A 24,709-nucleotide genomic window follows, 5' to 3' on the forward strand; every position below is an offset into this window, starting at 1 on the left:
GCTACATAGAGCAATAGATTTACTTTTTGCCTTTTTAAGTTTCACAATTCACAAAAAGTGTAAAATTATGCACTTTATATATATTGCCCTCAAAAATGTGGTACCAATAGCATGTGCGCTACTTCAGGGCTGCAACTAATGATTGCTTTCCTCGACTAATCAATTAATCGTTTAGTCCATAAAATGTCGGAAAATAGTGCAAAACGCCCATCGTAACTTCGCAAAGCCCAAGTTGACATAATTCAAACTGCTTGTTTTGTCCGAAGATATTCAGTTTAATATCATAGAAGACAAAGAAAACCAGCAAATATTCATATTTAGGAAGCTCGGACCAGAGACTTTTTGGCATTTTAACTTGAAAATTTACTTAAATGAATAATAAATAAATAAATGATAATCAGTATGGTTGCAGATTAATGTTCTCTTGATCGACTCATTGGTTTATCAACTAATTATTTCAGCTCTACTCTACTTTTCTAAAAACCCTACAATGGCTAATTTATCAAGTTTGTCTACTTTCAAAGCAGTTAATGATTAATCTGATATATGGGACTTAAATTCCTAATTTTAAAACCTAACCCTGACCCTTTTTCTGCATCTCACCTAGTGCACTTTATACTTGTTGGGCTGGTAAATATTCACACGTGAATGCTGATACTGTCCTCTGTGGACCACCACAAGTGCTTCACGGGAGTCTATAACTATTTTATTCTTTTCAGTGCATTTTATAAGAAAAAAAGTTGTGGTTTTGGATCAGAGAACAGTTTGATGTGCAGCCTGCATAAGTAGAAAACGTTGCCACTGCACAAACAGCAGAAGAGTAAACTGCTGATGACACAAAAACCACTGTGTCAACAAAAATTCTAACAATTCTTGTAAGAATCAAACATTACACGTGCACAACATTGGACTGGTTAGGGATGGATTTTGAAGAAAACTGCTCTTATTATTTCTTTTGTAAGTCCTGCTGCCAGATTCGGCAAATGAAAATAAATTAAAACCAAAAAGCACTTTGGGAACATTTAAGTCCAACAAGGCATCATTTTAATAATAAAAAATGTTTTGATACTGATTCATGCATCAAAATAAATACCGTGATAGACAACCGTAGGATTCATGTGGCAGTTTTTCATTCAAATAAGGGCAGTAGTTCTTACATTAAAACACTACTGAAAACAAACCTTCTTGACTGAACTAACAAATCGTAGTTCAATGAATCAAATATTTATTTGCTAGTAAACAACGCAAACAATGTGTAAAAAGTTCCAAAACACCCCTTAAAATTAGATAAAGATGTATTGACAGGACGTGTAGTTGTGTGTGTTTTATGTATTATGTGTATTTGGGTACCTGTCCTTCATACGGTGGTGCATGCGGCCATGCTGGACACACTGTTCCTCCATGTCGGAGCAGCGAGCTCTCAGACTCTTTACTGTGTCCTCTAGGTGTTGCTTCTCCAGGGCCAGCTGCTCCATCTCACTTCTGCACACACACACACACACACACACACACACACACACACACACACACACACACACACACACACACACACACACACACACACACACACACACATCAGCACAGCTAGTACAGATATAACAGTTGTAAAAGTACAATGCAAGCAGAATAAAATACTAAATTGTGTTTTATTAAAAATGACTAATTTGTAGTAACACTGTAAGTAAAGTTTATTTAACACCTTTTCTAGATCAGACGTCACAAGAAATACATAAAATAGAGACAAAATACAAATGTAATAAATAAAATAGAGATTAAAAATAATTAAATAAAACTAAGCAAATCAAGTCTAAACAGGTGGGTCTTGACCTGCCAGTCCACAGTCTCCACAGATCTTAAATCTAAAGGTCTGGGGACTTAAGATCTGTAGTAATAACTTGTTGTAACCATACAATAAATCTTTCCTAAATATGCACCCAGTTTATTAGGTACACCTACAGTAGCTAAAACTAATACAGTCTAATTCAACAGTCCTGCAATAAATTCTACCTTCATAAAGGTTAAAATTATTGTTTTTTGTGAAAACTGTTTAGAGATACAGACAGGAAGTTCGGGGAGAGAAATGGGGGTGACATGCAACAATGGTCCCTAGCCAGACGTCGCAGTTATGTGGTATGCGCCTTAACCACTGGATGCCCTGAACCGCATTGTCTGCTATACAACATTACGCTGCCCAATAGGAGTAGGGCTCGTAAGATGCATGGTCACACTTACTACTGACAACAATTAATCAAGAGTTTTCTTGTTCATCTTGCTGCAACTGTCTCAGTGTAACCTCACTTAGCCTGACTGAGGCCGTCCAGCAGGAATTTAACCGCTACACTGGGCTTGGACTCCAGGAGCTCAAACCGCCCGAGGCACAAAACACACCAACACCACACTGCTGCTAAACTACATAACACACGCATACAGCAGATGTAGGATATGAACCTTCACACCAGTGTGTCAGAATGAATGTGAATTCCTACCCATAAAAAACACATTCAAGGTGGTACTTATTACTGTGCACATACAGTATATGTGTATTTTGGTATTGATGTCCATCCATAAGAAAATACACAGGGTACTTTGTTGTGTGTGTATTGTGTGCATGTGTCCTGTGGCTGGTGAGGCCAGTGCGGTCTGGCAGGGCCAGATTGGGAGCTGTCATGTGACTAATGTGCAGCACAGCTCGAACAGCTGACAGGACACTGGGCCCAGGGTCACTCTCACGCACATACACACACACACGCAAGTACACACAGAAACACACACAGGCAGCCCAGATGGAGAGCTGCGTAGGCCTGCTGTGACTACTGTAGCATCAGGTTAACAAGAAAACAGGTCAGACTGGGAAGCAGTATGTAGTATGTTGACATGCTCTGTCCAAACAGCCTGGATAGATGATGACGTGGATGTCCAACAGACAGACGAAACGGACTGAGCGAGTAAACAAATAACTGGAAAAGAGAAGCTGTAAAGTAAATTCAAAGCAACTTCACCATGTGATAAATGAACAAGTTAGGATGTAAGCCACTGAGTTAGAAAGCAAACAATGAGCGAGTGAAAGAAAATGAAAGCATAATTGACTGAATGAATGTTCAAACAGAGAGGAAATATGATGAAAGAGAAAATATTGACCTGCTGTTTTCTGTCAGCTCTTCCAGTTTGACTCCCAGTACGCAGCACTCCTCCTTCAGCTTCCTGATCAGGGAATTCTGGGAACTCAGCAGACCATCCAACTCTCCAACTGCAATCGATCATGGGAAAGTTGTCGGTTACTGTGAGGTTAACCATCGTGCACTTTAGGTAGCTGTCAGAGATCCTGGCTGCACAGAAACTGATAAGGGTTCAAGCAATATCTCACTTCAGTTAGACACATTTACTTTTCAGCCCACACGTCTACACTGACGCCATCAAACTCAAAAGCCTGCCTCGAGGATCTGTAGTCACTGGACACCACCATCACCCACCTCCCCTTCTCTCTGATAATCAAGCCATGTTTATATGCTGTTGCTCCTAGCACATAGCTAAATAGCACAAATGACTGCTGAATCACCATTAATTATCACCAAGCATTGTCTGGTTTCAACATAAAAAACTGTTAAGAGCATGTGTGTCATTTTGAGTTGTTATCTCTGTTTAGCTCTAGTAAATCCTCACCCTGACCCAAACAAAACTGAGCCACGTAAACTAACCCTTTCTAATTCAATACCTAAACATTTTTAAGCTTACTGTCTAAATCTTACTAAACTGAAACTTGTTCTAAAACTGTGGTGGCACTTGTTTGCTATACCTGCTTCATATCAGTGCTGAACACATCCTGATATTAACTACTGCTTCAAGTAAGAAAGACAACCTCAGTAAAAAGACACGGATGTGACAATTACGTTTGACAGTGAGCTGTGTAATGTAATTTAAATAGGCTCACTCTGCTTTAAATCAAATTTTTTTTAAAACTGACACAGTATCTCCGACCGTCACCTCCAAGAATAATGTAAAATACTGAATGTCAAAATAGATATAAGTAAAAAGCTAGAAAATTTGAGCCCTCAGTGTGAACAGTCACACATTCATCATCGCAAACTCCAGTACATGTACTAGAATGTCTCTGTCATTAAGACTACAGTGTCTGACTGTAAAGAAAAAAATTGATTTATGAATTTATGAATTAAATTTACAGAAAATCAAGTCAGTTAAATTGTAAATCACTACGACAGAAAATATTGATGGCTGACTGTTCTCAAGCCCTTAAAAGCAAATAGTGTTATCAGTTACAGTATACTGCAGGACTGTAATGAAGTGCCAGAAGAGTTTCTTTATCACAATGTGAATATTAAAACTGTGACTAGGATTTGAGTGATCCTTTGTACTTTTATACCTCCTTTATACCTATCTCTTAATTTCAGTGTAGCATAGAGAATATGTGTCTGAATAAATACAAAAAAAAAAAATCACCAAATAAAATTCAAAATTTTAGTTTGGTTAGGTTTATTTTGGTCATGCTTTCATTTAAAGTTAGAATTTAGGAGAAAAAAACTAATATGTCTTCAATTTCATGCTATTGTATTGTACTGTAGCGTAATATACTGTATCAGTGTTAGAAATAATGCTTAGAGAGCATTATGGCTACTTCTATTAACACATACAATACATTTCCAAGAGCAGGCCAACCCGACGGCCTCACATACCAGAGGAAAACATCTACATTACGGACAGAGCTGACCAATGAAATCTATTGCAACAAATACTGCAGCAAAAGCGAGATACATGTCTCTTTGAATGTATTCTAAAAAATGCTTTCGTCGACATTCACATTAAAATCAAAACTGTTCAAACAACAGGCGGAGATGTACAGAGCAAAAACAGAAGTGCAGAGAATAGAGAATGGAAATATAAAGTGTGTGAGAGGGGCAAAAAGAGATGGAGAAAGGGAGGGGATTGCTGTTTGAAAGCGCTTTCTATCTCCTTTCCACCCTTCCTGCCACGTCCTCATCCACTCATGGGGGCCTCTTTCTGAACAATCCAACACTGGGCTTTCATCATTCCTTTGAAATGATCCACGTTCCGCTCTCCAACATATGTCTGCTCTTTTAAAATAACAATGGCTGACGTTTGGATGGAGGGAATGATCCACCTGCTCCGACATTCTGTTACAGTCAACCGAAACCAAAAACACCAAGGACTCGTAGTCTTTGAAAAGTAGCTCAGACTTTTTTTGCATACAGGAGTAGATATTGGGGGGAAAGAAAGAGATAGGGGGAAAAAAAGTAGTTGAAGAGCCATGATGGTATATCTCTGCGCTAGGATAAATACCATTTACCTGCAGGCTGAAATTTGACTCTATACTTTTGTTATTTCTCTCTTCTCTCTTTATGTGCTACAGAAATGCTATTAAAATATAAAGGAGGAAATTATGACTGGGAGAGGTTCAAAGGCCAATGCCCACTGATGTTTCATCCCTAGCTTGGAACGTAATATTATTCACTTTTTACTGGCTTCACATTGTGTCTCTAAAGTGAATTACCACTAACCTTTTGTCATTCCACTCTTTACAGTCTGTGTCCCCAGATCACTGCCATAGATAATGCATGGAGGGCAGAAATTTTGTTGCTACAGAGGATGAAACTACACAAACTCACACACATACACTCAACAAAGTTTGGTCAGTGCTGTAAAAGTTGCATGAAGAATGCTAATTAGCTGAACAGGCTTTGAATGCGTCTGGCCATGCGTAGGCCAAAAAGAACCCTGGGACACAAAAACACAGCAGAACTGGCACTGGAAACAAACAGAGAAAAAATGAGGGAGGGAGGGAGGGATGGAGAGAAGAAGCGTGGCAGTGAGGGAGGGGCAGAGAGAAACAAATATCTGATATCATCTAGAGGCTGCTCTATACGCATTTACTCAAAAAAGAAACATGAAAAAAAAATCTGAAAAAAGGTGGGAGGGAGCGGAGAAGAAGGGAGAGGGGGATGGATGGATGGAAGGACAAACGGATGGAGAGAGAGGCGGGATTTGGAGAGCAAGAAAGCTAATTATCCAGCTCGTCTGTTGGGTTGCACGGGGAGAGGAAGTGATGCGAACTACTAAAGGACGTCCACCCCTCCATCCCCTCCCCATCCACAGTTTCCTGCTGTGCTCTGATGTCAGCTCTCTTTAGACAACATGTGTGCTGCCGACACGCGCCAGAAACAAACCCTTTGTTTACCCCCCCCTCCCTTCATTCCTCCCTCTATACTCTCCATCTTTGTTCTGCGTACCAGCAGGCTCCCTGGTTGTTGAAGGGAACCACAGGTAAATAAAAAGATAGGAGAAGGGAGGGAGGGAGGGAGAGAGTGGTTGAGGGTGGGTGGTGGGTGTGAGGGGGCGATCCAGATGGTGCAACAGATGTGCTAGCAGCAGCAGCTCTGCTGTGCAGACAGACAGGGAGCTCTGAGCTGGGTCTCTCTGCTCTGCTCCCATCACCTTCCCTCTGCTCTGCCCTGCTATTCTCTCGTCTCCACTTATGGCTTCTGTTCTGCTCTTTTGAGGTCACTTCAGCTCAGTCTTGTTCAGCTCAAATGATTTGTGTTTCTGTCCGTCCCCTCCCACTCTGCCCATCCTGTGCTGGTGGGGAGCGAGGTGGCACACTAAGAAGGAAAAACCATCCTTCAACTGGAAGATGAAGGTTCAAGGCTGTGACTCTGTAGCTGACCCTGATCAACTCTGCTGTTTTGCTCCTTGCAGTTCTGGATGTTTTGACTCTGTGTGTTTCATCCTATCTCCCCCTGATATCTATTGTCAATTGACATAATTTAATATTTAATGAGGCATTTCATTAGTTATTTGTCGTCAGCAAAACATTTCTTTTTGTTTGTGTCTCTTCTCCTCCAAAGTCTGTATAGCAGGAGAAGCAATGCTATGATTTTCCTTCCGCAAAAACACATTATTCAAGAAATACAGATGGAAAATGAGGATAAGACAGCGTGCTGTGTACAATAATTAAAACGAGTTAAGTACAGGCACAGAGTCTCTGTTATCACATTGATCATAAATGAGCTGCAAATGTGTATTCAATATGCTTGTAAAACAAAAAATGTTGGCAAAACAACTCTAAACAAAATGTGGCTGCTGAGGTACAGACTGCTTGAAGACAATCTACCTCTGAAATGCTTCCAGTGAACATTTGAACTGTGGCAGAGAAGTGACGGAGCTGTGGCGCAAACAAAACGAGGGAGGATACTTAACTATCTTTAAAACAGGTCACATGTATGTTTGATAAGTCAGAGAGGTGGGAAGGAACACTGACCTCTCTGCTGGTGTTGAGCCTCTGTTTGCTCCAGCAGCACAGCCAGCTCTCTCTCCCTTTCCCGCGCTGAGAGGGTCGCAGATGCCATTTCCTCCTCATGAGCCCGTTGTGCACTCTCTCTGTCCTGTCTGGGGAAAAGGAACCAGATGTTAAAGGAACATTTAAACTACAATCCTTCTTATAATAATAATGTATCCAACATTTTCTAATAATAATGGCATGTCATGTAAAAATGCACTAAATACAAACCGTGACATTTCAAAATAGCATGGTGTTCATTAGAATTTCATTACATAACTTTGCCTACAGTAGTATGTGTAAAATCAGTTTTCATCCAAATAGAGACACTAAATATTAGTCTGTGCTTAAGATGACTGATTACTCATCTTTTGCTAGTGGTGGAGCATGGAAAACATTTTTACATCCTGTAGGCTACAATTTCTGTCTTAAACATATCACTTCTTTTACCATGTAACCACCCTACCATGAGAGGTTGATGTGTTTTTCAACTGACCGTGACAAAAAATATGGGCTTGTTTTACTCATGTGTTTACAAACAACACTTATGTAAACAACTTAATCACTTGGATTAACTGTTAATCAATGCATTTAAAGACATGTCAATCAATTTTAGGAGGTTCCAGTCTTGTGTTTTGGTGGTAGGGCTGCTCTTTGTGTACTTTTGGATCACAGATTGTGCCTTTAAGTGGCTTCTAATTATACAGGGTATTACATTAAAAACAAATTGTTCTCAAAATGAGACATGCAAACTGAGAGTGACGTGAAATGCCCCAGATCATACTCATTAGTGTCAATTTCCACAAGAAAAACAAACGTAGGCCCATCAATTTAAAACCTCATCAGTCGAACACCAGCAACCTGTTTAGAATATATCTGTTAGGATCAGCAGCCGATTGATCGGTCCGTTCCTCATAAATTCCATTATATTTGACAACTGTTTCTGGTACAAAATCAGGCAAGTTTCTGATGTGTGTGTGAAAGAGATCAATAATGTGGAAAAGAAAGACTGATGGATGAACACAGAGGTGTGAGAGAGAAAGCAGGAGGAGAGAACACACTGTACAATAACAGAATGAAAGAAAGGACAGAAAGGAGAATAACTTTCTGTCCTGAGAATAAATAAAAGATTGGTCTGCTCTGTGTTATCACCTTGCATAAGCTGCTTGTCATCCCGTTCATTTCCTGTACAACTTCTGTCAATATATAATTCAGTTTCCAGCCACACTAATAAGGACAACACAGTTAAACACTACAGCGACATAACATCAATTGATCAATCATAGCAAGAGGACTGTACAAGGTCTACATATGAGTAACTGTATGGCTCCATAGCACTCACCGTTCTTAGCACGACATATTTGGTTGCAATCACATCACAATAATCTCCACTTTCATTCATCTCAATATCAAAATTGTGCAGGTAAGATGCAAACTAAGGTGCTTATCCCTGCGGGCTTTGAACAACGCTGCATTTTACATTTTACATTGTTTGAACCAAACTTTCTAACTCAACTAAGTCCAAATGTAGCCAAACAACAGAGGAACAGACAAAGAAGGAAAGAAAAGAAAAACTACAAAGACAGGAAAAAATGAACAAATAAACAGAACTCTTCCTGAAGTCCAAAGGCGCTAATGAAGAGAGAATTCTCCAGTTTAAGTGAAAACTTTTCTCCCCTACAGCGCTTGGCCTGCATCTCTAAAGTGACCGCGTCTGTCTGTTCCTTCGTGTGTGTGTGTGTGTGTTCTCCTGCTGTCCTGCTGTCTGGGGTGTGAAAGCGGGTGGCGGGTGTGCAGGGGACACAAGGAGACTGTGTGTGTGTCTGTACGCGTACAAGAGTGTGTGTGTGTGTTTGTGTGTGTGTGAGAGTGAATGAACCCCCGCTGGGCTTGAACAGCAGCCTGAGCCACCAAAGCGCACACCAGGGCTCAGCGGGAGATGTCGGGCAGGCGTTGCCAGCCATTTGGTCCTGCAAGAGGTTCCAGGGGGCCGTGTATATTTGTGTATGTCTATGTGTGTGCGTTTGTGTGCGCGGCCGGGGGTGGGGGTGGTGCGGACTCACACCAGACCTGTTTACCCACCAATTAGCATCAGACAGATCGCCAGAAAGTTCCAGCAGTCAGCAATAGAGTGGTGGTGAGGAAGAGGAGAGCGATGAAAAACAGAAGAAGATAGAAAAGCAAAAGCATAGAGAGCTACACATTTGGCATCTGTTTGGTCTTGCTGATCTACTGAACCAACATTTTACAAGTACAACCTAATAAAGTTGTACACAACAGAACAGACTCAGGGCCTTCATTTCTGGGTGGTGGGAGTGGGGCAACCTTGAGAAGAGTTGCTGATTTAAAGTTTCGGTTCAATAAGTTTCGGTTCAAAAGCAAATCGCTGCGACAAGCACCTGAAAGCCTCATCAAGTATCACATAAAGCTGGGAAATCAGGCTAAGTTATATGGTTCTCTCCCCGGCGCCATTTTCTATCAATCCAATGAAATGCAACATGTTTACTTGCAAAATGCTGTCACAAAATGGCTGCTGATGAGCACTGTCAAATTAAAGCATAAAAAAGAGAAAGCAAAGGAGAGATGTCAGTGGAGAGCCAAGCCCTGGAGCAAGCGTTCAGGGCGGCGGGTAGAGCAGAGGCTGAATATGTGATGCTGGAGCTGGATAATTCTCCCTGGACAATAATCTGCCTTCCAGCTAATTGGTGAATGGGCTCTGGGTTGCTGCCTGTGGCAAGAACTCTTGTTTGGGCCTAGGAGGCAATAGATTGAATGTTCAGTTAGCGGATAGCTGGGCCTGTTTGTATATGCCTGGCCTGATGCATTGTAGGACAGCTTGATAAGTATGGCGAAGGCTACATGGGCCAGGGGCCTAAGGTAGGCTGGAATGGCTCTGGGGCTGCAGCCAGGTACAGTGGCTGCTGGGTAAGTAGGAGGTGGCAGAGGCGGTGGCTGGCTGGCTGGAGCGGCGAGGAAGAAGAGGGGGCCCAGTCTGCACTGCCTGCCTAAGTGGGCACTATTCAAGCTGTTGCCCATTAGATGTGGGGTGCCAGGGCCTGACCAAGCCCGGAGTTTGAAGCACCCCATGGTGCAGCCGACATCCCACGCCAGAACCACCAAATGCCGCGGTTTATCAGAGCATGAGCACAAATTGGAGTCAGACGGTGGACTTGGAGGAATTGGAGACATTCGCCAACGCCAGACACCACTGACCGCTGTTTGGACTAAAGTAAAAGAGACTATACTCTCGCCCAATAAACACAATATCATCCAGATACACATACACACAAACTGAAGACATACAGTATATGAACAAACACATACACAAATAACAATAAAAATCTGTGTACATGTAAAATGCACAAAATATATGACTATATTTTGTTGTAATTTCAAATAACTAAGAAAAATCAACATGATTGATGAAGCTCTCTTCAAAATGTAGTTACTTTTTGGAAGCATTCAGTAACCAAGAGCAAGGTAAAGACACTTATTGTATATAAAATATATACATACAAACTAATGGAAAACTAAAAAGAACCCAGCCGACAGCACAAACATGCAAACACAAAAGTAACAAAGAAGACATGATCCCTGCAAAGAGTTGTTGAGGATCTTAAATATTATCAAAACTTTTAAACGAGTGTTGCTTTAAATGTAACATTTATAATCAGACAATTACAGATTTGTGCAATAGCTGTCATATCTTAGTATACTTAGATAACTAAGATCTAATTAACAGCATCAACAAAAATAAAAAATGAATAATCTCTGAATTATATTTTTAAGATACCTTTGAAATTGAATTGATACATTTAACTATACCTACACCTAGATTTAAAAATAAATAAATAAATCAATTGTTCAGTTCAGTTATTTAAACTGAAGCACCCAAAGCTCAAACAAGTATCTGGTGAGACTTGATGTTTATAGGATTTAACTGAAATGAACTCTACTATAAAACTGTCTGCTCGTATTTTAACTGCTCAAAATGGTGACACTCGTGATGATTCATTTTTGTGGAGGAATTCCAGTGGATCCACAGCTATTTATGATAGACTGCATCAATCAGACTACATTAATATTCAACAGTTTGATAAGCAGAACTACAAAGATGATTTCTGTGATGATGTGTGAGTATGCTTGTTTATGTGTGTGACTGTGAGACAGTGAGACAGAGGCCTTGTGCAGGCCTATCTAACTGATACTGCCAACAAAGGATGAGTGCAGCGCAGAGAAAATAAAGTGACATATTGAACATTTGCTGCGCTGCGTATCACTGATGCTGCGTACAATAAACATCTGAATTGTTTCGTGTAGCAGCCCGCACATAGTGTCACACAATTTTCTCTCACACGCACCTCAATGTGTTTTAGCACATTTTATTTAAAACTCGGGGTGATGGAAGTCAATCACTCTGCTCCCACATTTTTCTTGTAACACCCCTCCCTTCATCTCGCTGCTCTGCTTTATGAAACAAACACATCAAACACAGAGGCAGCCTGATGCAGTCTCACCGCTTGTTTACTCAGTGCACAAGCCCATCTTTATATCTATCTGTCCATCTATCCGTCCAGAGCGTTCTCATCTCTGCTCCGATCCTTTTTTCTGCTGTTTCTATCTATCCCTCCTCCCTCCTCTTTTCCCTCCCACCCTTTTTTTCCTGTAACTAAACTGGCTGTGTCTCTCTCCATCTGCTGGTTCTTCCTTCAGCGGCCCTGCACCTGTTCACACCTCCTCTCCTGTTGGCCACCTCTTCTCTCTTCTCCCCTCTCTCCCCCCCCTTTATCTCTCTCTTTCTCTCTCTCTCCCTCCCTCTCTCTGTGCTCGGTGCGATGCTGCCAGGCCCGTTCCTGGCTCACTTAGCCTCTCTGTCATTCAATCCATCTGTCGGCAAGTCAACTTTGTTTACAGCGGGCGGCCCAAGCCTCTTTTCTTCTTCAAGGAGCGCTAAAGCCCCCCTGCTGCCACCAAGGTCAGTGGCGAACCAATCTCGCCCGAAAAACAAAAAACTGCTACTGTTAAATTAGCAAAAAAATAAAATTTGCCTTCCCCATCCAACACAAACACAAGCATAAGTATGGACAATAACTCTCTTGTCTTTCACTCGCTCATGCATATGAATAAATGCATGCATGTACAAACAGACAGCTACAAATGCACAACGCTAACAGAAAGAAACACTTGCTGTTACAGCACACATTCCCTCAGAGAAAGACCCAGCTCTAGATTGAAGTAATTAGCTGCTGATTGGCTTCTGTCATCATCTATCTGCTCATAAAACAGAGCAAGAGAAGTTTAAAAGTCCTAATTGGCACAGATGACTGATGGTCTTAACATAGGAAGAGCAGACTGGCAGCGCAAGCATCTGTGATTTTTAAAAATAAACACACAGCATACGTACAATATGCTCCCATACTGACCCAATCCAGAAACCCAGGACTCAACGTCAGTGTCAAATCTGTGCCCTACAGAAATAGTTGTGGATAGCATATGTGGCAGGGCTGGGAGTCAATTCAGCTAATCAATTTCAGGTGAAAAGGTAAATGACTGCCTAAAATTAATTATTTCAATAGGCATACCAGCTTCAAGTTACTTCTCATTAGACATTAGAAAGTGTATAATACATGTTATATGAATGTTATAGTATAAATGTCAAATATATTAACATAAAAGTAGGATTAGGGAAGGAAAAATAATAGAAAAAAGTTACCATGTGTACATTTTGATGTACTAATTGATGTTAAATATTTAACCTGCACGCAATGCACATCAATTTTTCTAAAAGACAAAAAAATGAGAGATGACAAAGTTTCAGACGAGGAAAAATAACAGAGCAGTGAAAGAGAAAGATGTGCAAACTAAAAGTTGGTACCACATGCAGTGTTCTCTCCTAGTGTGAGCACAATCCACCTGTGTTTTCACTTCACACCTGAGACATACCGGGTGTCGTTCAAATGCCCCTCACCCCTCCCACCCGGTTATAGGCTTGGGGGCAACTGGCAGGAAAAAAAGATGTGCCATCTCTCTCCTAACACACCCAAATAATCTTAAATAAAGAACTCCTCTATTATCTTCTTATTTCCTCACCTCTTTTCCTTATTTCTCCCACACCCTCTCCTCTCCTCTCCTCCATGTCTGTGCTCCTGGGTCACTAGATCAGACGCCTAGTGAGAAAGAGGCGGCCATTGAGGTGGAAAACAAACAGAGGCTTTTTTAAACTCAGAGGGGGGGACTGGGGTTGTAGATGGAACTGTAGGGGGGCTTGTGCCCATCCGGTGCCCGCCTTCATATACACACCATGGCCAGCCTCTCTGCTTTCCTCCTCTGCCTCTTCTATGCCATCCACCCACTTCTATCTACATTTAAAAGTTCCTTTGTATTTTCTCCACAACTTCCATATGTCCTCTTTTCTTTCATTCTCATCTACATCTTATCTATTTGCCCTTCTTTCCATTTCCAGCTTTGGTATTATCTTAATCGCCTGTGTCTCCTTACTATCAGACTGCACTAAATAGCGTCACCGTCAGGGTCGTGTCAATGTGTCTTTCAACCTGGTTCACACAGCGCTTTGTTTGGAGCGAGAAGCACATCAATTTGCATAAATATAGCCTTGGCATTTTGGCCGTTTTTACAATGTGCATGAATATTAACAAAAGCTGTAAGTAGCAATGCAGCATCAGACCTTTTGAAGTATATTCATCTCTTTGAAAAAGGTAAAGGCTGTTTTTATATTAAAAAATTACAAACTATGTGGATTGCCTTTCATTTAAGGACTTCTTATGGTAATCATTACACTGTAAAAAACAAAATCAACATTCTTATCATTTCAATGCATTATGTGAGAAGGCATATATATGCCAGCCATAAAAAAAGCTTTCTCTCTGTCTGCAATGATTTATTTACTTCAAGGTTTCTTTCAGATGCCATACGACCTCAATGGAGCAGCTTTGATTGATTTCAAATAAAAGCATTATTTTAATAACTGATGGCAATGTTTCACATCTAGTGCTGGTCGAGGAGTTTGCGGGAGCACCCTCCTGTCCGCTCCCATTAACTCATCGCAACTTTCTTCCCTTCCAGTATTCCTCCTTCTGTATCAGAACATCTCCACTCAGCTGCTACCTTGAACCTATCTTTTCCTCCTTCCTGCTATCTCTTGCTCCTGTCTTTGTGATCATCTCCCGATACAATCGGCTGATGGGGGCAATGCCCCGCTACCTACAAGGCACTGCTGTGCCTACAAAGGGCAACAGAGAGAAAGAGATGGATTGAAGGCAAGAGAAAAAAAGGAACAAAGCTATATGAAGGATAAAAATGAAGAGGATGGAAAGATAAAAGGCTAGATGAATCAGGTAAAAGAGATGATAGAGGTAAAAGAGAGAAATGAGGGGAAAGGAAGAGCAGATAGAGGTTCTGTCATGTTGGATGAAAGCTGTGCCTACTGGGCAGTGGGCACAGTGTAGAGTCACTGATGGTGCCACTCTCACAGCAGGAGTGTGTGAAAGCACAAAGTTGACCAGATGACTGACTGACTGACACACACACACACACACACACACACACACACATTCACAGTTCATTCAGGATGTACAAGATCCATACATGCTGCACTCACAATGCAGTAACAAGCAGTCCTCTAAAATGAAACAATGCTAAACTGCTCACATCCAAGTATTTCTGAACATTTTCCAGTGGATTTCAAGGTATTCCAAAAACCATCAGATATATGCATAGTTTGATACATGAGAGGCAAGAAAAAATTTGTGAAGAGTGGATGGTGGATGGATGGTAGGGGGCTTGTGCTCTCCCTTTCGTTCTCTGTCCTCCAGCAGTAGTGTGTGTTTGTAGGCCAGTGTCCCAGGGCACACTTGGCTAGGGTGACAACAGTTGTAGCCGACAGATTTGCCTCCATCTTGCCTGAGGTCTCCCAGTCAGCGATCTGTCTATTCTACCCATTCCCAGCCCCGCAGGATGGACAGATTACAGCTCTGCCTAATAATCCTGGTACTTATTGTGTGTGATTTTCCACTGCTGATTTTATAGTATCTACATTTTAACTTTTGATATTTCTAGTGTAAATAACTTCATGCAATTCCAGAGTCAGCAAGGCACGCTTACAGGGGTTCACGGTATCATTTAACCTCTGCAAGAAACAGAGGGATGATGGATGGAAGGAGATGTGGAGCTGCTAGCAGCTATCTACTTTTACTACCTGGCCTGCATGAGGGAATAGTAGAGGGGAAAAAAACACAAAAGATAAAGAGGAAGAGGTGAGTAAACTGTCCATCCTTGCACTAGTCTTGAAATGGATTAAAACCTACAGATGGGTGACAAATTAAAGGAAAAACCATGAAGTGTCTTTGAAGTCAGGCCACCACGAGCCTCCAGAGCAGCGTCAGTGCTCCTTGCCAAGTCTGTAGAACTCTGTTGGAGGGATGAATACCATTCCTCCACAAGATATTCCCTCATTTATATGTACAGCCTTTATTTAATCAAGTAATCTCATTGAGCTCAAGATCTCTTTTGCAAGAGAGACCTGAGATAGAAAGAAAAACAAACATAGCCAGACATAACAAAAGGACATATAGCATCAGAGACGGTCACAGACATCACTAAATAGATTTGAAGATGAAAGTTTATATTATATCATTAGGTTATGGTGATGGTGGTGGAGAGCATTGTCTTACACGTTGGTCCAAAATCTTTCATAGGTATGAAACTGGGTTGAGATCTGGTGATTGTAAAGGCCGTAGCATTTATTCACATCATTTTCATACTCAGCAAACCAGTGAGCCCTGGTGCACGGAAGCATCTGCGTTTTATGTTTCTCCGCTCATTAATTCGGATTTTTCCTTTAATTTGTCCCCCGTCTGTATATCCTAACTGATTTAATCATCTAGTGTATAAAATCAATACCAAATGTAATCCTGACACTCAATCTGAAATAAGTAAAACGTGACAATCTTGAATTTTGGTCTTTTTTCAGAGATCATGGACTACTTGTTAAAAAGTTTTAAAGTCATAGCCGCCTGAGCAACGGAGCAAGTGGAGCAAATGCATTTCCATTATTCAATTAGGGGGAGCAAAGTTGTGTTTTTGCTACACCACTTTTTGTCTTTAAAAAAAAAAAACGTATCATCATATATTCCCCACAATCTGATGATTATATTTAAGCAGCCTATATCAATGATCGTTTTACTATTTTCAGCAACTGACAAAACAAGTAATAAAAAAATTAAAAATCACACATTTTTGGACCACCCTTTGAGTTTGTTCAGTCGAACCTGTCGCTGATTGTTTGCCACAGCATGCTTTGGTTGTCAATCACAGTCTGTCAATCCACACAGGAGTCTGACTGTTTACAAAGGTGAGAAACATGCCATTTAGCTTAACTGAAATCATGGACTGAAGGTAGAACATAGGAAAAGATAGGCTAGCGTATGTTGAAAGAATCTGCTTGGCCCACTGAGCCAAACTTAAATTAGCTAAATGTAGGATTGTAATAATATTGTAATGACGAACTGATTTACGATCGCATAGGATTCTGGCTGTGGAGATGGGATGTTTGCAAAGGAGCCAAATCAAACAGTCGGCACTTTTGCATTGGCCCTGTTGATTTTATTACTCACCTTTTTATGAGTTTACTGGACAGTTTAGACAGCAGACATTTATAGTTTACCCACCTTTTATTTTACCACTACATCCCCTCTGTGATTTTTTCTAACTACTGTTAATATCTCAGGCTAATTTGCTGCCCCGCTTTGTCCCTCACCCCACACAACAGCAGACTAACCTAGAATAGTGTTTCCCAAACCTCTCTTAGAGCACGCAACCCCTGTCCAGCATGTTTTCATCCAACCCTGCTTCACCATCAACTGGCTCAAATGGGATTTTACAGTTATTCATCTAACTGTAAGACTGAGTACGGCCTATACACAATTCTGATTATTTTATGTTTTCAAAATTATACTCTATTGTCAGGTTAGGTGGAGTAGAAATGCAGGAAATTTGTTTTAAATTACTTTTTTTACTGACAGACCCCCCGCAAATCTTTCCAAGTTTGCTCCCCCATTTTAAAACATAACTAGGCACCCATGATTAGAATTGCATGCACTGCTTAATAAGGTCAATTGTTAAGGTCAATTGAAGAAGCTACACACTTGCATGAGCTACAAGAGTCACAGCACTGACAACTGACAGCTTAGATGTAGACCTAGCTTTCAGATGTCTTATGCTTAGTGTATTTGCTGTAACACTAAACATACCAAACACATGAAAATGATAGTGGAAGACAAGAATCATAAGCTGAGGGATGGAAACAAGAAAAAAGACAGATTTGTTTAGATCAAGGGTTGCAGCACAATAAGTATGTGGCTTTATTTTGTCGTCCTTCATGTTTTTAGCAAGCATACACACAACAGACTTACTTTATGAACATTGACAAGTTTTGACGTGATGAAAAGAGGATAGGTTTAAAGTTAGAATAGAAGAAATGTTCCCGCTCAAGAGGCCACATTTTTAAAGGTTTAGTGCTGATTTAACTCAACTGTATTAAAATGGTTTCCATTTCCATTTGTTAGTATGCAGCTTGACAGAAATACACATTCTGTTTTAATTACTGTCACATCAAACTAAATTAACACAGATTAACTTACAATTAAAGACCAGCGAAAGAAAGATGCAGCAGAGAGTAAGACAGTAAGACAGTGTGGCAGAAAGACAAAAGGAGATGGAGAGTCAAAGAAACAGAAAGAAAGATAAAAGACCAAGTAGGGCTCAACAGATTGAGCAAGAGAGACAGCGAGAGTGCAAGAGAGAGAGGTGAGAAGGCAGGATGGCAAAGAGGGCACTCCGACAGCGAGGAGAGGAGAACGCGGCAAGGTCTCGTCACCGGGCCAACGGGCCCACCACTGTCAACATCATGGCACTCTGTGGCACACACACACACACACACACACACACACACACACACACACACACACACACACACACACACACACACACACACGGCTGGCCAACGGCCCTCCCAGCTGCCCTATCCGTAACTGTCTGATTAGTTGTGCTAAGCAGCCCCTCCCCTGCCAACCATGGTGCCATCTGCTACCCAACAACATGGCTGCCGACCAGACAAGCACACGCACACACAAACACAAACGCAAATGCACAAAAACACACAGCAAGCCTCATACCTGGCACTACCCCGCTGCTTTCACACAGACACACACATCAAACTTCACAGACACAGGTGTAGCCCAAAGGTATCAACACTTAACATTCGCACAAAGGCATGCACACAGACTCATCTAATTGCACGCTGGCAAACAACATACATCACGAAACAAGGATACTTCATGCATGTGTTCACGCACACAGTTGCTGTAGAGGTTGTGTGCGTGCATGTATGTGTTGACAGTGGTTAGGCACTGTTAATGCCAGGTAGAAAGAAAAATGCTGTGCTCAAGTGTGTGCGCACGCTGGCAGCGCTTGAAGGTTCATTATGGCCCCCACCTCCACTGAGCGACTGCAGTCCGCGTGGCGCCCCGGCCCTTTTATTCTGGGCCGTGATTGGACAAGGGCCTCCCGCCGAGTTGGTTTGCAGCAGTTTTGTCGCGCCCAGATTTCACTCGCTGCTCAAAGCGAGCCTCTGGCGGGACGCGGCATCTGCTACCTCACCTTCCTCATTTACACTTCTCCGCCCTCACACACACACACACACGCAGTTCTGTTCACTGCCTTTCCAGACCTTGCTATCACGATCTACAACTGAGGGGAGGAAAAAAAGAGAGAGAACTAGGTAGAGGTACAGAGTGAGAGCAGCAGCGTGACATGTTTAATAGAGTTTGGGGAACTTTGTGTATAAGAGTCACAGCAGTTGGTCTGGAGCTTTTTATCCTTCCACCTCAGCATCCATCTTCTGATTTCAGGGTCACAGAAAGGAGAATGTGGCCTTAAAACACAGGAACACTATCTGTCTGTCTGTTTCACCCAGTGCTTTATCAATATTGATCAATTTACATTATTCCTCATCTCCTACATTTTTGTTATGTGTTGTCCACATTTTGTACTGTTTTAGTGGCACCCCTGACACCTCATCTCTTCTCTCTTAACTAGACCTGGGTGAAATAGTGTGGGTGAGCCACAAACGAATATACAGCGAAGGGTAAAGAGAGTAAAGATATCAGCATCCAATCAAAAAGATTCCTATTTACAACTTTAACACTATTTGAACAGCTTTGATACAATGAAACACTATCTAGTATAATCAGCATGTCCAGCCTGCTCTTATTGTTTGTTAAATATCAATTCTCTTTACTGCCACTTATCTGGGTCTTTAGGTTTCAGTGGCAGTAAGCTAAGCAAGATACTGTAGCCCAGACATCTCAACTTCCCCAATCACAGATCCCAAGGCATTCCCATGACAGGTGGGACATAAAATTTCTCAAACGTGTTCTAGATTTCCCCTGGTGTCTCCTCCGAGTTGGACATGCCCTGAATGCCCCCACAAGGAGGCATCTTGATCGCATGCCTGTACCGCTTCAACTGGCTTTCATTTTGAAGAAGCAGTGTCCAAGGTCTTCACTTTGTCCTTCGCAACATAAGCTCATCCACCTTGCCACTGCAGGGCTTTCAGACTACCTCAGTGGTCTCGGCCAGAGAAATGGGCAAAGTTGTCCCTGAGTCTTCAGACTCACAGGTCAGCAGTTCTCGTCCTTGCTGAGAATACTCTAGTCATCTAAAGATTTGAGGCCAAGTGGAAGTCCACCCCCATGGCCTCCCCAAACTCTTCCCACACCTGAGGTTTTGCTTCAAAGGCCACAGAAGTGTCAGTCCTCTGGGCTAGCCAAGCCCAAAAGGCCTTCCTCCATCGCTGGTGTCCACCAGCAAGTTCTTAGACTGCTGCCACTGCAGGCACCCATGAGCTTCTGTCAAGATGCAGGAACTTTTTTCCAGATGTGGAAGTTGAAGACTTTGCTGACAGGCCTCCTGATCCAATTCATACCAGAAGGTTTTTAGCTGAATGTGTTCATGACATACAGCCGCAGATCAGATTATATGAAAAGTCAAGTTCAGACATTCCCTGGGCCAGGAATTCATAGTCACAAGGTCTAGATGAGAAAGTGACAGCAAGTAAACTTATTCACTGAAGTAATTTCAGCTCCATGTCCATTTACAGCTCTAAGCAAGCACCCTCATGAACATGGATACTTGATTTCATGGAGATAACAAAACTGGTGGAAGATTTGAGGCCTCACAGACAGTGGACTCGTCCAAACCACAAAGCAGGCACACAGGTCTCAACTAACCATGGATACACTAATGTATGCAAACACACACGTCTACCCATTTATGCCTATCTGGCATGTGTTGAAACAGAAGTTATGCTGGGCAGTTTTCACTGTGGCCTTTGGGATCTGTGATCGCAACACAGGGAAAAATAAGGCCGGATGGAGACAAGGAAAGAAGAAAAGAAAGAAAGTGAAGAAAGACAGGAGCAAACAAACAAAACAAACTTAGTAAAGCCTTCTGCTGGGCTGGGGCCGGGACTGGAGTGTGTGTGTGTGTATGTGAGGCGATGTGAACAGAGTGGCGGGGATTAGGACAGATCCTGGGCTGTCCAACTCACAGCTGGCTGATGATCCAATCCTGGAGCGCAGCGCAGCGCACCAGCCGCCGTGGGACCCCCGGATGCGTGCATGCATCTGTGTGTGTGAGTGGGTGTTTGTATCTGTGTGTGCAGGCATGTGGATTCGACTGATGTGCATATCAGTGTGCACATTTGCAGGCATGCAGTTCTACAAACAAATATGTGTGTGTGTGTGTATGTGTGCATATGTATGTGTTTATCAGAAAGGAAGGTAGGGCTATCAGAAATCAAACAGAGGCTTTCTGTGCTTCATGTCTCCTGTTTGAAGATGGTCTGTGATCATTTGGGCCACGAGAGGAGGATGGAATGAAAGAAGGGAACAAGCAAGTTGAAGAGAGAGAATCAAAGAGCTGCCTTCCAAGGCTGGTCATACAAATGCCTTCCAGCCTCACTACTGTGAATCTCACACTTTTACACTCTAACAACACACACAAACACAGTTACACAAACCAGCCCACAACAGCTACAAAGACTCATGCATGGTTCTGTAGTGAACAACAATAGAGGGCAAACAGATGCATGACTACGAATGAACTACATGTAGTTCTGCATAACCCCAGAAGGCCCACAGAACGGGAGAAAGAGACGGAGGTGGAGAGAGGGAGGAGAGGGAGACAATCGCTTGCGGTTTATTTGTTTAGTTTGGAACAGCATGAGAAAAAGGCAATACAGAATATGACAAGTGAGGAAAAAAGGGAAAAACAAAAAAGGAAAATAAAAAACATAGTGCTGGCCTGAGGACGGACAAAGGCTGTGACCAAATCACAGCAGGTGAGTATGTGACATGTGGATGTGTGTATGTGTGTACGCTTCTCAAAAAATGCCCAATTCCCTTTGTGCTTTGTTAGATGACCTCATTCATCTGCACGTATCTCAAAGACACTGTATCATCCCATCTTTAAAAACACTGATGTTATTTCAACAGACAAACAATCCCCATTTACAATCCCAAATCATGAACCAGTCATCATTTCTTATAATTATCTTCCCTAGTATCTGGTACACAAACGAGTGTGAATGTTCAGGATTACAGAAATACTATAATAGAGAATAGAAGTAACAAAGCAATGAAATGTACCATTTTGTCAAATGTGATAATTAGTTTTGGTTTTGGGCTAATAGTGTAACAAAATGTCTTCCAACATGTGTCCAGCTGGTGCTGTAGGTTTAAATTTAATTTGCGCTGTTTGTTTTGTAGTTCAAGTCTTAACAGTGTATGATAAAATACCATTTTGGTTGACCAGCACTGATGGTTCTTCACAACATTTAAAAGAACAGTTTCAGACATGTGGCAATACATTAAACGTGTATCATGGGGTTGTATTACTAACTTAAGTTTAAGTCTGTAGTCCTGCAGACTATTTTTGTGATCTTCTCCCCTGTGACAATATTTGGGCTCTCACACAGCCATGCAGGTCTTTATAAGCTGTCCCCACATTTTTTTGATTCATCACTGTGGGGTTTTATAGTTTTTATGACTGTTATACTTGTGTCCTCATGTTTTCTTACTTGATGACAACACCGCTTTTTAAAAGCTCTAGCTCTAAATGTGACTTTAAATATAATTTTGTGATACTGAATGTGAACATGCTTCCCATGCACTACTGAAGGAAAAGAAATATCCATATTAAATCAGTATCAGAAGTGGCTTTCACTGCTAATGACCAAAATTGAATTTGAATGGCTACATGCTCAGCCAAGTCAACAGCTGTCAAACATCTAGTATGCATCTGCGGATAGATAAAACTATAAACTCTCTCATGCACATACACCCGCACACGTGGCAGTAAAATGGTTTAGTCCAGTGGCTCCTCTAGTACAGGTCAAAGTCATCATGTTGCCATATTAATATGCATGTCATTCTCCACAGCTGGCTGCAAAACACACACACACACGCACAAACACGCACACACACTCCTTGCCTCATACCTTAAACACACGACAGCCTGCCATGCGGTCAGTGTGTTAGCGCTGGCCAGCTGACAGACAAACACACTTAAACACAGATCAAGCTGGGAGCTGCAGTGGACACTCACACACACACACACAGACACACACACACACACACACACACACACACACACACACACACAGGCCACCAAGCTGAGAGACACATGAACACAAATACACACGCACACACACACACACACAAACTTGCATCCCGCAGCCTCCAGCACCACAGGGCACCACCGCCACATCTGTGCCCATCTCAGACACCTCGGCTGTGGGCAGCGGGGGTGAGAGATTGCCCTGGGCGGCTGGCATGGTCTGGCATGGCCCTGGCAGAGGTTAGTGTGGAAAAGGAACAGCAGCCAGTGGATGACAGGAGGGATAGAGGGAAGGAAAGGAGAAGGGAGGAATGCAGGAGGACAGGGGAGAAAAAAGAATAATAGGAAAGAGAAGACAAAAGATGACATAGAAGAGGAAAAAGAAAAGGAATTGTTCAGAGGATGGCAAAAAAGGACAGCTAAGAGCTGCAGGTAGGAAAGATAGATAGATTAATGTATTTATAGATAAATGGATAAAAGAATAACAGATGAAGTGATACAGGGAACCAGGGAAAAAATGGGATAGAAAGATGCAGAAATAGATAGAGAGAGAAAAGATAGAAGATGGAGGTAAAAGGGAGGGGAGCCGGTATCGCCTGTCGTGAGAAGGGGTGCAGGGCACTGGCAGGTGGCACTAAGGCCAGGCTGTCCAGTGACCATCAGCCGCACTTTTCTCTCTGTGTGGGTGGGTGTGTGTGTTTGTGTGTGCGTGCGCGTGCCAGGGACAGAAGACAGGCTCAGGCGCCATTTTGGCTCTGCTGGAGCTGTTGCTGGGCTGGGCACTGGCCTGGTGGCACAGAGCAGGCAGTGTGTTTGTATGCTTGTGTGTGTGTGTGTGTGTTGCATTATGTTGTGGCATGCTTAACAGGATTAGAGGTGACCTGGTGAGGTCCAGTTGGTACCAGGACCATGGCACAGCGGCGCGCATGTGTGTTTATGTGTGTGTGGTTTGTATAATAGGATTAGCTGTTACCTGGTGCGGTACAGTTGGTGTGCTGGTCTGAACTGGACTGGACTGGGCTGAGCTGGTCAGGAGCTGGGCAGAGGGGAGCGATGTGTGTGTGTGTGTGTGTGTGTGTGTTTGTGTGCGTGTGTGTGTGTGTGTATGTGTGTGAGTGTGGTGGCATGTATAATAGGATTAGGTACTACCTGGTGAGGTGCAGTTGGCGCTGGGCATTTGCCAGCTGTTCTGCTAGGCTCAGGGCTTCGGCCTGCCATTGGCTCCCGTCCTTTTGGACCGCCTCCAGATGCTGCCGACAGCCAACCAGCTCTGAGCTCAGCCTTTCCACTTCCTGTCCCGCAGAGATGGAAGGAGAGAGGGAAGAGGAGGTGAGGAAATCTTTTACAACAACCCACCTTATGCCCTCCGACAAACAAAATGTTAAAGTAAGATTACAACCTCATGAAAGGCTGAGTGGGACAAGGAAATTATTTTATCATCTAAAATTCAAAACAGTTTATTCCAAATGTGGTAAAATTGTATTTTGAAATATCAGGGCAATTCATATTTTCTATGACAAATTCTATTTAACAAGCATGTCTCATTTAAATGTGTAACCCTCTCTATTGCACATTTAGTTATTATTTCCACTAGACAGTCTGGATAACTGATGCTTGTACAAATGATTGGGGAAAAATTTGGAAGTTTGGAAATAAATATCTGAGGGATTTTGCTTCTTACAACTCAGTACAGCTTCCTCAAAAAAT

At 42.3% G+C, this 24,709-nt stretch overlaps 1 protein-coding gene across 2 annotated transcripts in view; it reads right to left on the reverse strand.

Annotated features, from left to right (window-relative positions):
- sdccag8 (SHH signaling and ciliogenesis regulator sdccag8) overlaps positions 1–24,709 on the reverse strand; it is a 48,065-nt gene that overhangs the window by 16,877 nt on the left and 6,479 nt on the right. For both annotated transcript variants that reach the window (XM_044215456.1, XM_044215457.1), the window contains exons 13-16: positions 24,152–24,294; positions 7,289–7,416; positions 3,139–3,247; positions 1,351–1,482 (exon numbers count right to left, since the gene is read on the reverse strand). In XM_044215456.1, the coding sequence (XP_044071391.1) occupies positions 1,351–1,482; positions 3,139–3,247; positions 7,289–7,416; positions 24,152–24,294 (512 nt within the window). The remainder of the gene's footprint in view (positions 1–1,350; positions 1,483–3,138; positions 3,248–7,288; positions 7,417–24,151; positions 24,295–24,709) is intronic.

Source organism: Siniperca chuatsi, linkage group LG11, assembly GCF_020085105.1.
Source record: "Siniperca chuatsi isolate FFG_IHB_CAS linkage group LG11, ASM2008510v1, whole genome shotgun sequence".
Taxonomy (NCBI): Eukaryota; Metazoa; Chordata; class Actinopteri; order Centrarchiformes; family Sinipercidae; genus Siniperca; species Siniperca chuatsi.